The sequence below is a fragment of the Conger conger genome, chromosome 9 (assembly GCF_963514075.1).
Source record: "Conger conger chromosome 9, fConCon1.1, whole genome shotgun sequence".
Taxonomy (NCBI): Eukaryota; Metazoa; Chordata; class Actinopteri; order Anguilliformes; family Congridae; genus Conger; species Conger conger.
Genome location: NC_083768.1, coordinates 37,485,788 through 37,504,513, shown reverse-complemented (window position 1 = coordinate 37,504,513; position 18,726 = coordinate 37,485,788). Strand labels below are relative to the sequence as shown.

The window sequence follows — 18,726 nt, the reverse complement described above, 5'->3', positions numbered from 1 at the left end:
TACCATGTGCAAAATTAATTAACTGTCACCGTGGATACAGGCTCTCAAGGAAACGATGCCAATAATGGATAGAGATGAATTAAATAAGAGAGAGGCATGCGGTGCAGTGGAATGGAATTAGGAATTCATGGATATTTTTTCCATGATAATGTTCATCTCTGGATAAGATGTTGCAGTCTCTATATACACACAGTCATGTCCAGAATTATTGGCACCATTGATTTTTTTCTTTCTTTTCACTTAATTAAGTTTAAGGAACTGTTTTGTGTCATTCCATTAATGTCTATTTCTATGGGGTGTACAAATGAGGCAACACGCATGCAAAATCCTTTTAGCATCCATCACCATGGGAAAAGCCAAGAAATGTAAATTCAAAAGAGACAGATGGTGCGTGACCTTCACAGGTCTGGTAATGGCTACAAACAAATGTGACCCGGCACAAGCTTCTCACCATTTCACAGGGGATGGAAAACGTTACAAAATCTCTATCCGGTCAAAATGGAGTTAATACCAGGATTCTTGAATATCAGATCTACCAATCACCTGAATTTCAAAATTCATATTGTTGTGCAAATACGTAAAATTCCGTGAAATACTACTTGATCTGATAAAGCTCTGATAAATAAGCCGTAATGTTCCTGAGTTTTGTCTGTTAGTTTATCTTGTATTCTTGTGAATTTATTATTTTTCATATTCTTGTCTGGTTTTCTGTTTACATTCATATTTCATTGCACTCGTCTTCCCCTGTGATGTCTATGTCTTTATGCAGTTCTGAGCCAGAGTCACTTCCCTGTCTGCGTGATTCAGTATTTGGGTGTTTTTGGAATTTTATGGTTTTCCACGATTCCTTCTCAGTCTTGGTTTTTCTTACTTCCTGTTTTTTCTCCATTCACGTTTGTAGATATCACTAATCTAGTAATAACAACTACCATCGATTTTGTACAGTACTAATTATATTAACACACTAATTGTCTGTCTAACTAACTAACACTTGTTTTGGGTAATTATAATTTAATCACGTACACTAGCAAACTAACTTTATCTCTATTTCTATACTGCTCCATAACTCCGCCTCCCTGATCTGTTTGCCTGCCTTAATTCAGTGTTCTCACCTGCTCTCCAATATCTCTACGTTCCTTAACTCTGTGCAATTGTCTACTCTCTAATCCGCAGCCGTTTTTATTACATGTATGTCTTTGTGAATCCATTTAGTGTCTTCGTGCATCCCTTGTTATTGTATAATTGCCCTTCCATCTATCTCACCTGATGCCTTTTTGTTAGATCATCCTCACTCCCATGCCCCACTTAGTTTGTCTCATCCCTCAGTGTATTTAAACCCCAGTCTCAGTAGTTTCCATTGTCAGAATGTTGATCATCATTTCAGTGCTGATTGTGTGTAAGCCTGTTTATTAGCGATTCCTGAGACACCCCTTTGGCTGATTTTGAGTTTGCCTTTGCTTTGTTTGCTGTCGATTTTTGGTTTTTGATCTTCGACTTGTTTTTTCGACAACTCTCTTGCTTTGCCCTTTTGTACCTTTGCCCTTCTGTTCTCTTGGATTTTGACCTTTGGACAGTTTTTGGTTACTCCCCTTTTGCATCTCAATTTGGCACTGTGTTTATTGGCTTTGACCCGTGGACTGAAATAAACAAGGAATGCAACAACAAATACTGTGGTCTGCGTTTGGGTTTCTGGCTGTGAGCGTAACATGGCAAACATTGACTCACCATACATTTTGGAGTCCCAAAGAAACTTCTATGTCTTCAAACAAGTTTGTCATTGATATGGTTTGAAATATGAGTATCATACTTTATTGGTCTCTGTGATGACAAGTCGCAGTTTAATGTAATACTGCTTTACATTACATTACATTACATTATTGGCATTTGCCAGACGCTCTTATCCAGAGCGACGTACAACAAAGTGCATACTCATAACCAGGGATAAGTGCGCTGAAAGACCCTAGAGGGAAGTACAATTTTGATTGCTACCCGTACAACAAAGATAAGGACCAGGGCCTATTTTTTTTAATTATTATTATTATTATTTTTATTTTATTTTATTAAATTTAAAAAAAATTAAGTGCTATAAACCATTCTTGTTGAATGAAGAGATGTGGTTGTTCATGCTTTTCCCCCCTTCTATCGCAGATGCCTCTGTTCACTGGTCAGCAATGATAACTTTTATGACAACTTTAAGTATATAGTTAAACTTTTATGATAACTATAACCATATTGGCAATAGGTTTTGAGTGTTTGGAGTCCTAATACCAAAACCACAGCCTGATCTAGATTATGTTTTATATCCCTGAACTTACTCAAGATTCAACTCAGTACTCAGTCATCAGGGTTTAAAGCTAAATTACAATTTAAACCTTAATTTAAACCTTGAGATATGCATTCTTTCATATTTTCATGAAATTATGGTTTAAAACACTCAAATCAAACACATTAAAATTCCTAGCAATCACTGGGTTACGGATTACACTAATATAACAATTTCATACAACAGTTCCTTATTTGTGGATGTATTAAGTTCAGACACTCATATGATATTTACTCAATCATTTTGTAGCTCTCAATCTGTACTTAACATGCAATGATAAGCTGAAAAAAAAGTTGCATCGAGAAAGTGCCCTTACTGAGCAAACAAAAGAAACAAAACTAAGTATATGATGGATGCCACATGTCATTGAGATTATAACTGGAAGCTTGTGCTATGGTCAGATGAGACAAAAAATTAACTTTTTGGCCATACACACCATCTCCATGTTTGATGGCAAAAGAGGAATGCATACAAGGACCTCATACCTACTGTCAGAGATGAAGGTGAGTCATTGATGTTTTGGGTATGTTTTATATGTGATCTACAGTAAGTGACTTTGACTGTGGAATGATGTGGTGCAAGACTGGGTTGTTTCAGTGTCTCAGAATCTGCTCAGAGTCTCAAGAGTTTACAGAGAGGAAAAAAAAAACATCCAGGGAGCGGCAGTTCTGTAAAAATATATGCTTTGTTAATGAGAGAGGTCAGAGGAGAATGACCCGTCTGGTAAAAGGAAGGAGACAGTAACTAAAATAACCACACATTACAACAGTGGTATGCAGAAGAACACCTCTGAACACACAAAACGTCACACCCTGAATAGTATGGGCTACAGCAACAGAAGAGTAATAAGCAGGTATCCCGCCTCATTCGGAAGGCATGGGAGTCTCCTGGAATCTGTCACCTGCTCCCTGATACCCACAAGAAATCTCAAATAAATCAGCAATCTGCACCACAGGTGGTGGTTTGCTTCTTAGAAAAAGGTCTAGAAGTGATTATATGTGTGGAATTTCCATTTGGCTCTGTTACTGTAGTCTCTGAATATGATGATGAAAATAAGTAGCAATACCAGTATCATGGGATGGAAAGTCTTAATAAATAGATCAAAGACATAGCCAAAACATTGAGTGTGTCAAAATCAACTGCTTGGTACATTGATAAACATGGATGCATGGTGAACACAGCAATAGCAAACAGCATTATAGAAGACCACTGAATTGTATTACCGAAGAACTCTTTCAATTGTCAATGGCTAAAACAAAAAGAGGACAACACCATGACTAAATAATAAGAAAGAGACAAAAAAATTATTAATGGCAGATTAGCAAGCTGAAACCATTGCTAAAGAGAAACATAAATTCTTGTCTCACAAAAAAAAGCACCTGGATGATCCCTGGTGACCTAGTTACCAAGCTAACAGAATGTAGAACTATATCAGAAATGAACTCCAACTCTTACACTGAAACCCGCCAAATCTGTAGATGGACAATAGGAGCTAATTGGAACATTAACTCTCTACCTCAGGAACAGGTTCTGAAGGTTCCATTTGCTGTCTGCACACTTCCCTCCCCCCCCCCCCCACTAGGGCTTAGGACCGGTGTATCATTTGACTGATACATCCATAACATTACTTATTAATGAACAAACAAAAAAATTGCATTGTTCATTACCCTAGTTGGACAGCAAGCACAAGCGGAGGACACATTTGTGTAACTACAGTATGCAATTTTATATTTGGGGTTTGGATTAGGGGTATAGTTTCTGTTTGGGAATTGAGCCAAGGTTGGATCCATTATATCCATTCAGTCATTCCAAAGTCCAAAGACTTGCAGGTTAGGGACTACAGATGAAAATGAGCTCATTAGCTAACTCTGGCACATTTACATTGATGTGGAAACTGAAAATGTTGATTAATGTGCGCTGTCCCTGAAAAATATATTACATTTTAAAAATGTATAAATACTAAACATGTGAATGGTATTTTGAGTGAGGTAGTAATCATTGTCTTCCATGGCAATAAAATATGCCCCTGGTTGCATATCTGTCCTATATTACCTTGCTATACTTAGAAATACAGCTGGCCTGACATGTCCTGTTATTACCAGCTGTGCCCTCCCATGGGTTTTTGAGATGCCTGTAATTGCATTTCTCATAATGAGGTGCCCATGCACATCAGTGGCCATTAGCCAAAATTATGCACCATGCAGAGGACTTTAATAATTCAAACTAAATTTTTGGATCTTCAGATCAAATGTGTGGACTCCGTGTCACGCTCATACTGAGAACCGCATGTATCAGAACATGAATTGGCTGTTGAGTTCTTCTTGCAGACATTGAAGGCTCTTTTCTTTTGTCCATGCCACTCTGTCCTTCTCTCTAATTTGCAGTCACCGCTTGCATCTTTGACATTATCGCTATGCCACCCACACCCAGATGGCAGGAGAACTGCTGAACCATGCCACTTAGAGACCTAGAGATGGAGTTAACGGATCAATTAAAGAGCTGAACATCAGGCCAAAACTGTCTGCCCATGATAATGCATATCCCCAGATCTTGATAAGTGTACATACATGATCATACCTTGGAGCTTTGCAAGAGAGCACTCCTAGAATTGTGACTAATTACACCTCAAAATGCAGACAAGAACCACACTACATGATGAATTAGTCCAGGCTGTTAAATGTGTGTTCTTTCCCGGAACACACGGAGACCGGGGAACTACAGATGAGAGAGAGAGAGCCGGGGCTGAAAGCCACAGAGCTGACAAACCACAGAGCAGAAGCTGCAGAGCTAAAGCTACAGTTTGGTTTCATTTGTTGTCATTTGTCTTTTTGATCCCGATCCTGGGAGGGTGATGGATGAAGACCTTTTGTTTATTTCTCTAGTTCGTGTTCGCACTCTCTCTCTCCTTTGCCCCTTTCCCTGGAGACTGAATAAAACACTGGTGAAAACCGACGTTCACACCTGCCTGTCGATTTCTACTGTCCACCCAGGGGTGCGTCACGGCATGCGACAATTTGATGCCGAAACCGGGGCAGAAGAGATTCTGAGGATGGAACCTTCTCCGCTAGTGCAGATGATGAAACAGCTGGCTCAGACGCAGTCCCACCTTCAAGCCCTCCGCAGCTGCAGGACCATCAACATCAGGCTACGCAGGCTATTGCGGCATTTCCTGTTTTAGCGCGGCATTGAGGGAAAGAACAAAGGGTCCCACCCTAGCCCCACACCAGGCCCACATCAGGCTACACAAGATGGGGCCAGAAGATGACCCAGAGGCATTCCTTGAACTGTTTGAGTGGACGGCCAGGATCTGCAATCGGCAGGTGTGGGAGTTGTGCCTCCTACTGTTGTTGTCAGGGGAGGCGCAACTGGCGGCCTGTAACACTGGGCAGGGCCCTGGCTGACTACGCCACCCTCCGGGCAACCATCCGGGTTTGGGTTGGACTGAAGCCAGAGGGCCACTGATAGAGACTGAGGGAACTTTTGTTTGCGGCAGTCGGTCGGCCCTTCGCCTACGCCCAGCAGCTTCTGGACTCCTGCTGGTGCTGGCTTCAGCCAGAGAGCCGGTAACCACAAGGAAATGGAACAGTTTGTGATGGGGCTCCCGAAAAGAACCTCCGACTGGCTCCAGTACCACCAGCCAACCTCCCTGGGGGCGGCAATTGAACTAGCAGAGAATCACCTCTCCCTCTGAGAAAACACAGAGAGGAGGAATCCGCAGAGCAGACCCGCAAAGCCCCCTGCCCCACCCTCATCCCTGTTCCCAGGCCCCCAGTTCATCCTGTTGTTTGCCTTATGAGAGGTTCCCCAATCCTCCACAGGGTTTTCCCCCATTTGAGTTACTGTACGCAATTAAAAATTTAATTCAGTAAATATTTGACCTGCAAGCAAAGCTGCACTCCCTCGGTCGAACTGCACATTAACATTTCCATACCACTGTTGTAATGTGTGATTATTTGCGTTCCTGTCAGCTTTGACCAGTCTGGCTCCTCTCCTCTGACATCTCTCATCAGCAACACGTTTTTGCCCACAGAACTGCTGCTCACTGGATGTTTTTTAGTTTTTTGCATCATTCTCAAGAGATTGTTGTGTATGAAAATGTGTCTGGCACCACCCTGTCTGGCACCAACAATCATTTCACGGCCAGAGTCACTTAGATGACATTTCTTTCCTATTCAGAAAATTATCTCAACCTTTTAACCCCCGCATGCTTTTATGAATTTAGTTCAGGGATCATCAAATCACAGCCCTCAAGGTACAAGTACTGCTGGTCAGGTGTGAAGACAATCTGGCCAATCAGTAGAACTGATTGTTCAGCTAATTACCCATGAGAAAAGACAACCAGGGCCAGATTTGGATTTGTCCTAATTTGGTGATGGCTGATTTAGTTTCTGGCACATGATTGGCTGATTAAATATCTGCATTAACAAGCTGGATTGACAAATCTAGATAAAAATATCAGGTGAAATAAAATAAAAGCTGAAATTCGGATCATGTCATTTGACGTCAAACTCAGTTATCTTCGGTGCATAGCTAAAACTACTTTTGGAAGGGACTGAATGTATACATATATAAACAGGGTGTCTAAATGTCAAGCAATGCTTCTAGGAAATGCACAGGGTTCAGAATTGAAAATGCTTTTGATATTTGAGGGTAACCTGTAATTTAATCATAGTTATTTCTCCCAGTAATGCAGATGAGTGTTTATTTGGGGGACATTGCTGAGAGGTTGATGCATTTTATGTGGAGGCCACCAATATAATTATATAAAATATATGATTACAGTATGATTTTTGGGATCTTTTTTGCCATATAAATAATTAAAATACATGGAATTCATCCAGTTTAATGGTCATGTTTTCATGGACATTTCACACAATTCCACTCTGCAGATGTGTGGAAATGTGATAATTTTTAAACAAGTATTATGATGATTAAATATCATTAAAATGTATTTGTTATAGACAGGTGGGACATTTGTCTAACACAATGGAAATGTAGCCTTTGACTAAGGACTGGTTAATGGATTTAAATCCCCATTTCACAAGCACACACCCATGCAAACATTGACACACACACACACACACACACACACGCACGCACGCACACATGCACACTGTGAGAAAAGAACAGCAGGGGTTATTCTCATCAGGACTCTGGCAGGCTGTGCTTACTGCTGTAGAGTCAAGATAGGACGAGTTAGACTGACACTGAATAATTACTCTCCATCTCTCTCTTTCTCTCTCTCATTCCCGTCTCTCCCTCTCTCCCAAAAAATATAAATAGTTTGCTGAATACAAACATGTGTCCATAACTTTCTTACAGATAAAAGCTGAATTCATGAACTTCTTTTATTTTTCAATTTATTTATTCATATTATAACAACAGCAATGAGCCATGAGCTCTGAAAAAAAAGGAAGTTACTTAAACTCAGAGGGTAAAAGTGCTAGAGAGGCAGCCAAACTTTATCTCTTTATCTCTGAGGTGGATCCAGTTTCCCATGCTGATGGGTGTCTCAGCACAGCAGATAGTGTTGACAGACCGCCCACCTTACCTTGCCCACGTACTGATTGTCTGTTCCAGTGTACTCCTCCAGCAGAAAGAAATGGTTCCACATCCAGCCCCGCTTTGACCTGTGCAGAAGCTGCCCCTCCTTGTTAAAGAGGTTTCCACTACTCCTGCTCCCTAGTAGTGCCATGGAGATCAGTTGGGGGAACGTGAGCAGCAGGAAGAGGAGGAGGAATCGATTTGTCATTGTTGTAGGATCCCAAGTAATCCACAAGCTAGCCTTTATAAATGACCTACAGCAAGATGGAGCGGTGAGTTGGCAGTGTGTCCCATTGATATGATGCCACCATTGTAGTCCTTTCTGTGATCTGCAGATTTTGGTCTCTGAAAAGATTAAAGTGGGACATTACCAACAAGAAAGCAGATTACACCTCATTTTAAGGGAGGATCAACAGATCTGCACATGAAATGTGAAGTATACTCTCCGTCAGCACTTTATTAGGTATTTATTAGGTATACGTTTTTTAGACGTATTGGTTTTCTGCTGCTGTGGCCTACAAATTAAGAGGTTTGACGTGTTGTGTCATGACAAACCCAGGAGATCAGCAGTTTCTGAGATATTCAAGCAACTCTGTCTGGCACCAACAATCATTCCACGGTCAAAGTCACATTTTTCACATTTGTCCATGTCTGCATGCTTTATTGCATTTAGTTGCTGCGACATGAATGGCTGATGAAATATTTGCATTATCAAGCTGGGGTACAGGTCTGCCAAATACAGTGCTCAGTGTTGATGATGGTTAACTTGAAATCAGGAGACAGATGTTGAGCAAGTCTATTTTCATAGCTTTTCATTTAACATCTGCTGTGTTTGCCTATATGATACTTGATTAAAAACTGTATGTTTATGAAGTAGTCCTGCCATGTTTATTATGGTGTCCTATACGTATACTATACAGTATAAGCTTCATGAAGTTATATTTAATATAGAGTTTGTTTGTAATGAATTTGGCTTCAATATCCAAATCATTTATAAGATATAATCTGTGATCCATATAGGCTCGATTCATCAATCATTTGACTTTGCTGGAACAAACACAGAAAAATAATCAGACTGGCTTTAATATTTGTAAAGAAATATGATTTATGCATGTTATTTACTTTCAGACCTTACAAAAACCTGGTACCCAAGACTGCATTGTTCCCAAAGCATTAATTTAAGCACCTGTCTTGTAGTTTTAATAGGCTAATATAGTTCAGTTTCAGTTTGTTTCCATTCAGCATGTAGCTGGAAAAACCTTGCCAAGAATCTAATCAAAATCTAATGAAGATGAAAGATTCAATATGTTACAGAAATAAGGGAACAGAGCATTTCCACGAGAATGCATTATGGCATCACACTGCTGTCTAACAGAGTTCACTGATTTATAAGCCAAAGTACATTTTCTTTCAAAAGCAATACATTAAAATTAATTAACTGTACTTCTGTTGTGCCTAAGCTTTCATGCAATACATCTACTCCATATGTGCTTGATACATCCTAACACTATAAAATTATTTGTGGGATTCATTTACAAGGTGTAACGACTAAATATGCTAAATTCATGAGCGCATGAATCCATAGATCACAGAAAATATTCATACATTGTTATACAGAACTTGTTATAGTGCAGACAGTTCTATTTGATAAGCCTTGGCAAATGGCTTACTGACTTTCACCTGAGTTGAAAATGTTTAATTTCGTTTTTCCTTTTTTGAATTAGTTTTTTCCAAAAAAAACAAATTTTGTACATAACAAATAGTTAAGTGCAAATATCCCTATTGCCAGAAATGGAGATTGGCACGGATGGTATAACAAGGCATCAGTGAAGCTTGCCCTCCATGGTAACCGGGCCTAATAATTAAAAAAAGGGTGCATGCATAATTTATAGGCTTATAGGAGTTAATCCTAATAAATCCTCATTCCTCTGTAGAGCCTTCACTCCTGTGAAGTTTGTCTAAAAGCCAAGAGCCAACTTTTGCCCAGTATGAATCAATGTGCACAGAACTGTACAAAATTTTGGATGAGAGGGGCAAAATAAATTAATATTTCTGTTACAATTCCAAGGACTGCTGTGAATCCACTCACAGAAATGAAAGTGACACATGCACAATTGCAGATCAAACAATGGAGCTAATGAGACAAACATGTGACCACCAGTGTTGAAGGGCAACAGGTTTCAGAAAGTCCTGATAAAGGGTGGAACTGTCATTCTGTGTAATCACCAATCACTACGCCTTCCTCCCTCTGTAGTGTTGTGGCAAGGAATTGTACTACATTCATTTGACCTTAGCTTTGACTTAAGATAAAATGTGAGACAACTGAGAACATTAGTTCAGATAGTTTTAGAACTGCAATTATCTTGCCTGCTTTTTGGGAATAAACTGAAAAATAAAAGATAATGAACATTCACATGCATTTGTGATTTGAAGATAAAGATGAAGTGGGCCTATGATTTCCTGAAATCAGTGGGTCACTTTTTGCAGTTGATTGTCTGAACTCGGAACGATCCCACCGCAAATTATTTCAACAGTTTTTTTCCCGCACATTTGATAAAAAATAATAATATTGCCTGACTATATGCAGTCACACGCTGGTTCTAGGTTTGGCTGTAGTTCAGAGGCAGTACATGTGTAATGAAGCACCCCAGCACTGCTATGGTAATGCTTACAAGCTGCCAACATTTTATATAGTTTTTGTCATACTGTTTAAAAATGTTCACTGTAAATATATTCTATCGCTATGAAGTAATTATTATTACTGCTGAATTGTGTTTGTCCATGGTTGCAATCACTTTATTTTATTTTTTCGTTTAGATTTTTAGATCTTTAGATTTAAGTAGACAACATATTTATTACACTACAAATGCTACATGCTTTTTCAAAAACTTAACTCTAGGCTTTGAGTCTAGGCCTTTAATTTTCCCTTGAATTTTTGTTTTCCCCTTTAAGAGGAATTTGTCTTGCATGGCTCTGACGTGCCCCAGGTAGACAGAGTGTGGATTAAACGCATGTTAAACGGTAACTGGTCCTCTTCAGAGAAGCTGAAGAGCACAGAGCATTGCATGTGGCTGATTGGAACCCTTAAGCAGCACAAAGAGAGGAGGTATGTGCGGGCGTGTGTACATAAGCGCTTCCATACACAGACTGTGCCCTTTGCATAATGTATGCAGTCTACTCAACAAGATTAAATAGCGCTGGGCTTTATTGCTTTACCTGTTTTCATATTTTAGCTGATAAACACAATGGGAATTGCCATACCGTGACTGTAATAAGACGTGTGTAATAACAGGAAGTCGGAAGCCGTGGGCTGTTGGGGACCAGGCATGACTCAGTGGCACGGGCCCACTCTTGGGTGAAGGAAAAATGATCAGTCTAGAATATATGACTATATATATGTCGTACAATTCTTCATGCCATTTCTAGTTTAGTCTGCCAAAACACATTTAACTAAGCTTGCACTCAATAATAGAACCTTATTTCGAAGGTTCATTTTTCAAATGAGATCATTCAGTGCACGACATACCTAGTAAACCACAGCTTGATTCATAAATAATAAGGCAGTTTAAAGAACAATACACATAAAGGCAAACAATGTGTAATTTTCCTTTCCTGTGAGTGACAGAATGGTTACGCTAACAGGTAAGACTATAATTACTTTCTTTATTTCAATATCTCCCAGAAGTTATTTTGCAGTAACTGACAAAAAGACTGAAAAGAAGGAGATGGAGACACAAGTACTGTTTTAACTGCTTAATTTATGGTCAGTATTTCAGTTAATTCAGTTATTCAGTATTTCAGTAATTCAATGATGGTGGGACTTTACGTATTACGTATCTCTCATTGTTAAAACACTCAACATATTTACAAGATAGATAGACAAAGATACATGCGAACTTGACACCAATCATCTGGGACAGTGACATTGTCCCTTAGTTCTCTCCAGTTTCCTTGCACCTCCAAGACTCATTTAGTGTGCAGCACTAGTCTCCAAGTGCACTTACAAACCTAAGCTCTACAGCTGTCGAGAAGCCTAAATACATCTAATTTTGCTGCCTGGTCTTGCTGAAGGGTAGTCTTTATCTGGACAATTTTTCCTCTCACCTCTCAGAAGCATTATGGTGCAGCTCCTTGTTTTTCTGCCAGGCTTGCAAAGCCAAGTTCAAAATAATCACACCTTCATTTGGTATGTCTGTGTGGATTTTTTATACCTTCCACAGCTGTATAAAATAATTATGCATTTAGGTTTTCAATTATTCCGCTTATATCACCTTCAGTTTTATAATGAACTTTATGGTATATCTCATGCCCTTTTCACCAGCATGACTCATATTTAGGAGCTGCTTTGTGTCTCTTGTGTCAGGAAATATATTTTTATTTATATGAATAAAATGGCCTGATTACTTTTGCCTTTGAATATAGTGTTCATTGTGTTCAAACAAATGCATGATAATAACTAATAGTAGCTGTATAGATGAGTTCATGAAAACTGCTATAAGACCGTCCTTTTTTCAAACCAATCCCTGGAAGACCAATAGGCAATGGCCAGTCATAAGCCGAAGAAGACTTTAATCTTCCTGGAGACCTCATCCTGAAGGACCCTATGTTAATGAGAGATTGGAATAACACTATCTGCACTACATGCAAAAACATACATTAAATATAATTTTGCTGACAAGAATGAACTGTGAGTGTTTGCTGTATATCTATATTAAGTAAAACTATAGAAGAACATTTTATTTACACTGAGAGGACAGTTAGACTCCATAAAAACAGAAAATAGTTGCTAAGATACTGGGTTTTAGTTTGTTTATGTTGACCAGGCAAGCATGCATTAGGCCATTTACCATAATATAAACCTTTATGTGCATTGTTATATTAAAGCTAAACATATCCATGCCTCCTTTGAACCTGAGAGGTAGAACCACCTACACTGTTGTTAAAATACTGTGTACAAATCAGGGGGACTGCTGAAGACTTGTATCTTGACTTCCATTCTAGGGCAGTTGAATCTCTTGTCATTTTAGACTCGTTGGCCTCGCCGACAGTCACATACAGTACGGCTGGGCTTGATTTGTAATCAGCTCAGCTATTTCTAGTCCTCTTGGCAATCCCACCTTTGAGTGAGTGACAGAACTCTTTCATTCCATAACTTTCACAGCAGCTATGAAGACCACAGGGTATGAACTTTGGCCTTTTTGGTTGTTTAGTCTTTACTTTTTCCTGTATTTTCTAAAGCCCAGGTCAAAACAGGAAATAAAATGACTTTGGGCCAATTGGTCATTTTGACTCCTTTCAAATGTACTAACCCCACAGCATGGTGGCAAGACCAGAGACCATTGCCCTGACCATACCATCAGTCTGTCCATTTTCTATGTGCCGATATTGCCACTATTGTGTCTATGTGACATGACTGAATACTGCACTGTACATTAATAAAAAAGTCCTGCTTGCTTGTATAATCCACAGAAGGAGTTATGATGGCATGTTGTCCAGCAATACATGTTATAGTGGCTGATATATCCTGTATTCTGTCCATAAATATTGAGAAAATCTGTCCCTTGACCTTGACACCATTTATGCTGTTTGGCGCAGCTCTGTTTGAAGGAATTGCTGTTTTGGCTCTCAAACACCAACAAGCACAGCGCAGTTAAAATCAGAAAGTTCAATCCAATGAAAAAAACCAATCCAATATCCAATACAAAACCCCAATCTGGTCAACAGGGAGTGTTTATTTGTCTCTGATCACTTTTAATATGCTCAGTATTTTTGTAAAAGAAAAATGCAAATACACAATGGTGCTATCTCTCTGTGCTGTATCTGTAAAGGCAATTGATGTCCATGCAAAAATGATTATGATTTCTTAGCTTATTCACAATTACCTCATCCACAAATCCCAGCATGTCAAGACAAGCCATTCTGCATATATTACAGAGGAAATGACACATGCTCAAAAAAACGGTAAACCATTTTTTACATTTTCACCCCATAGCCTGAAGTTGAATAATTCCAAGTTAGTCGACAATTGTAAAAATATAATTCTAATTTACAGCCACTAAAGTGTTGGCAGAAATGCTTGTCCCTGCATATGTACATACACATATCATATAGCTGTATGTAGCTGCTCTAGTATCATACAAGCCAGAAATATACAGCAGAAAAAAGGGACAAAAACAGATAACATAAAAGTCACCATGTGGGGGAGCTCAAGAACTTCAACACCATTCTTACCACGATGCACACTCACATACATACACACATGCGTGCGCGCACACACACACACATACAAATGCCATATTTACAGGTGGCCTTTATTATGAAATATTCATGTAATCACTCCTTGTTGCGAGACTTTGATATAGATCAGATATGCTGACAGCTAAATGTCTGCACCAAGCAGTCTGTTTTTGAGGGTTGTTTTGTGATCAGTGACTCATTGATTTAATTAGAATTTTATATCATTAGTGTATGATGATGAACCTTTGATGTAGAGAGAGTTCCAGAGACAGAGAGATGGAGTAGGAGGTAGAGAGTGGGTGAAACAATGAAGAATGGAGTCCTGCTCCATCTGACACAGGAGAAGAAGTCTGCCAAGATACAAGATTAATCATGGGACTGCTGTTCATAATTATCAGTGTAATTACAATTTGACCTCTCACTGAATTTTATACTGAGCATGCATGCAGCAACTAAATGTATAAAATCACGCAGACATGGTCAAGCTTTTGTTCAGACCAAATGTCAGAATGGGGAAGAGAAGTGACTTTGACTTGGAAATGATTGTTGGTGCCAGACAGGGTGGTTTGAGTATCTAAGAAACTGCTGATCTCCAGGCATTTTCACACACAACAGTCTCAAGAATGTGAGGGGAATGGTGCAAAAAAAAAAAAAAACATCCAGTGAGCAGCAGTTCTGCAGGAAAAAATGTGTCATTAATGAAGGGCCAGACTGATCAAAACTGACAGGAAGATGACAGTAACGCAAATACCCACACATTACAACAGTTGCAGTATGCAAAAGAGCATCTCTGAGCACACAACACGTCTACAGGCTACATCAGCAGAAGACATAACACGTCTAAAAAATAAGTAATAAATACCTAATAAAGTGCTCACTGAGTGTATATGGCAACCAAATAATCATGTTTCAATTTTTCATTTGTGAACAGTGCTTCTTTCAGAACAGATAAATACATGGTCACCGACTCCATCTCATCACAAAAAGCAAATTGCTTCCCTCGTTATCCCCTTTGTAATGTGTCAATATGTGGCAGTTGCCACTAATGGAGGGCTGTGATTTATCCCCGCACTGAGAGGCAATTATACACATGACGGTGTTGCCGAGGGTGCGCGATGCTTTCATTAGAAAGAGCATAGAGTGTAATGGCACCGCACAATCACTCCTCCGAGCAGGAACCCCATAAATCACAGATTCAAAAGAGCCGCAACGGGGGTCCGCTGATGAGTAACACTGAAAAAGTGCAAAGGAAAAAAAAAGGCTTTTATTTTTAGAAGCGGATACCAAATAAGATGACAATGTGCGAGAAACCCGGTTTATGTGCAGCTGGGTTGAAGCTTAAATGTTAGCAATACCGAGTATAAAGCGTAGGACATGCTTAGTCTGGGACTCTCAACCCCTATGGGACCAAGGGGGACCCCCACGGGACTGTTGCTAGGGTCATCTCTCCACAACAGTTATCAAGTCACGCAACACTTTGCATTCCATAGCCGCGGTCAGAGAAACAGGCGAGCGACAAATCAAAGCCTTCGGTTGTTCAGCTCCCGTGCCCCACACAGCGCACATCAAAGTGCACTTTATTTGTGTTTGAGAACCCGCGCACAAGGAAAATACAATTTAGCTCGCTATTAGCCTACCTGGTGACTTCAGTGCTAGGGGTTGCTAGGCAGGTGATCAAGCACAAGAGGATGTGAGGCTCAGTGTGACTCGTGCAAGACGTTAGCATCCTAATCACTGACTCACCACTGCCTGCCGCACACTAAAACTTTGAAGGCGAGACACAGACTCTTGTGTGCTGTGCATTCAACTTTGGAGAGACACAGACAGACTTGTCCAACCTCTCATTTTGCATATATCGATGTGCTCCTTGACCCAGAAAATGAAATTATGTATATCCTTTACAGCAGTGTGCCAATATGAAAATTATGTTATGAACTATGGGTGGTAAAACAATCGCTTCTATCCAAAAATAGAGATTTTCAGTGTCACGAGGGCAAGAGTGGATAACCTCATTGCTCCAAGACAATCCTTGACAATTCTAGACGGCAGCAAGAGTTTGAGGGATTTTTGAATGACTAACATATGCAAAGTTTTGGAACGGCTTGGGAGAATGAATATGTAACTTATATAGTTAATTCAGACAGAGCCTTTCAACACAAAATCGAGTTGACACTAATCAAAGACAATATAAAACAAGATCAACAGTAAAACATATCACAGAATTCTGACCTTGGCTACCATGAGAATGCATCAGAAGAGAAAACAGCACTTTTCAGAAATTTTAAAAAAACCTGCCTGTCCATCACACAGTGATAATGATACACATAAAACAGCCAAATTATAATAATAACCTGCTCCAAATGAGTCCTCTCACAAGGCGTTATGAATTCCAATAAATGAGGTGATAAACGCAGACTTTCGGCCGGCGGTTGTTAGCGCGTACGCTTCGTGACAGCCAGAGCGCAGTGACGATAAGGGTATGATGGGAACGCGCGCGGGGATGGTTCCCGCTGAAACTCCTACCTCCTCAGACTCGCGGACGTCCCTGTGATGGCATGGCCGTTGTCCCCCCTCCTTCCTGTGCACTGCCGGGCTCCGCTTGACGCCTCTGTCACTTCGCCTTCCAGACTGACTACAGAGCGCACCCTCTCTCCTGATCGCTCTAGTGCTGCGCCTCTCTCTCTCCCTCTACTCTCCACTCTCTACCTCTCTCTTTCTCTCTCACTCACTCACCGCTACCTCTCTTTCTCACTCAAACTCTCCTGGTCTCTGCGTTGCTCTCCCTCGCCCTGTCTCTGTGATGCTCTCCTGGTGATGAATCTCTCTCTCTCTCTCTGTCTGTCTGTCTGTCACTCACACACCATCTCCCTTCACCTCGCTCCTTTCTCCTAAAAGCGAGGAGTGTGAGGCGGTGAGTACTGTGCTCTTGATTGGCTGTTCTTCAGCAGTCCCTGACTGAGAGGGAAGGATCGGGCAGGTGGGGGGGGCTGCCTCTTTCGCATCGAGAGGGAGATTTCCATGTCAATACTGCCAACGGAAGCGCCGTGTGCAGAACTGGGAAAAAGCTTCGGTGAGCGATGGGCCCTGTGATGTTTGATGGCCAAATTTAATCTTCTTACAGCGATGATAAAAACCCAAGGAGACACGACCATGACTTGTGAATTATTTTCTCTGGAGATATCTAGCCCTCCCCTGCGCACGCTCACACCCACCTACCCCCACGCATGCACACACTCACACACACACACACACACACACAGCTTCCTGTGGCTGCTGTTAAGTGTTTGCGAGAACAGAGGAAGCTCCCTGGCATATCTCAGTCATCCTCTTCACTAGAGATGGGTTTAGGAAAGCTTTTCCATGCATCTTATCGCAATCTAGGTGTTTTTTTTAACACCCATGTTATTGGAAAATAAGATATGCAATTCTAATTCCCCAGAAAGCAGGGTGCAGATTCCGAGGAATAGAAGATTGAGAAGGAAAAAACGCTGACTTATCAGGTGGAAGTGAATACAACACGACCTTTGACCTTTAGAACTGCCTTAACACTGTTTATATGTCCACTGGGGGTTGAATAAAGTTAAAGTAACACAAAATATCATAATTTTCCCCACTTGAATTTATGCTTGGGTAAGTTGGTTCCTGTTAGTGAAACTTAGCCTTAGCATATTACAGAGCAGCTGATGCTGAAGCAGAAATAATCAGGTAAACATGAACACAAAGAACTAAAGAAGGGATCTCTGAAATGAGCTGAAATGAATTTCCAGCCTTTAGAACCGGAGTCATGAATTATTCACTCATTCACCCCCCCGCCCTCCCCGAAATATCAACATCCTTATCAGGCCTTGGCCCAAATATATGATTAACTCCTTTATGGATTGTGGACTCATTCATAATAAAGACATATTTGACATAAAGACAGTTTTAATTAGAGGCCTGTGCTGTGAAAATGACTTGAGAACTTCATAGTCAGTATCGCCACTTCAATAATTTACAAAATCTGCTCTATGGACTAGAAATGCCAATGAGTATGGAGACCAGTGTAATCATTACTGTAAATTCTGGAATGGGTAATGGAATGGGTTTGAATTACACACACACGCACGCACGCACACACACACGTACACTTGAATCATCAAGGCAAACTGAAGTCTCATTCAACCTGATGGAGAGTTGATTGCAATTGCATGCAATTTATACAAGGATGGCAACAGCCACTATATATAGTACTGCTTTCTTTTCAAAATACTTAATTACTGTACTGCCTTTTATAGCTTTTTTCCCTTTTTGGTGCAAGCTCAATTAATCATTTCTCTTAGTTCATTCATGCCTGCATGTACAGTTCACAGAAAATAATCCCTTAAAATGAAAGTGAAATTCAAACAGTTAAATTTAATCTCAGTGTAAAGGAACTATGTTGTGCCATTCCATCACCTCCTGTAAAAGTATAAAAGTATAAAAATGAGGTAACAAGCATGCAAAATCCCTGCATCATCCATCAGCATGGGAAAAGCCATAAAACTGTCAATTGAACAGAGACATATGGTAAATTACTGTCTAGTAATGGGTACCAAAAAAAAACATAAACAGTTAAACATACCACTTAACTGTAAGGGCAATAA

General features: G+C 40.1%; 1 protein-coding gene across 2 annotated transcripts in view; it reads right to left on the bottom strand.

Moving 5' to 3' along the window:
• LOC133136596 (cadherin-10-like) overlaps positions 1-16,892 on the bottom strand; it is a 33,755-nt gene extending 16,863 nt beyond the window's left edge. For both annotated transcript variants that reach the window (XM_061254230.1, XM_061254231.1), the window contains exons 1-2: positions 16,628-16,892; positions 7,875-8,212 (exon numbers count right to left, since the gene is read on the bottom strand). In XM_061254230.1, coding sequence (XP_061110214.1) covers positions 7,875-8,075 — 201 coding nt within the window. In that variant the 5' untranslated portion in view covers positions 8,076-8,212; positions 16,628-16,892. The remainder of the gene's footprint in view (positions 1-7,874; positions 8,213-16,627) is intronic.
• Positions 16,893-18,726: the final 1,834 nt, after the last annotated feature.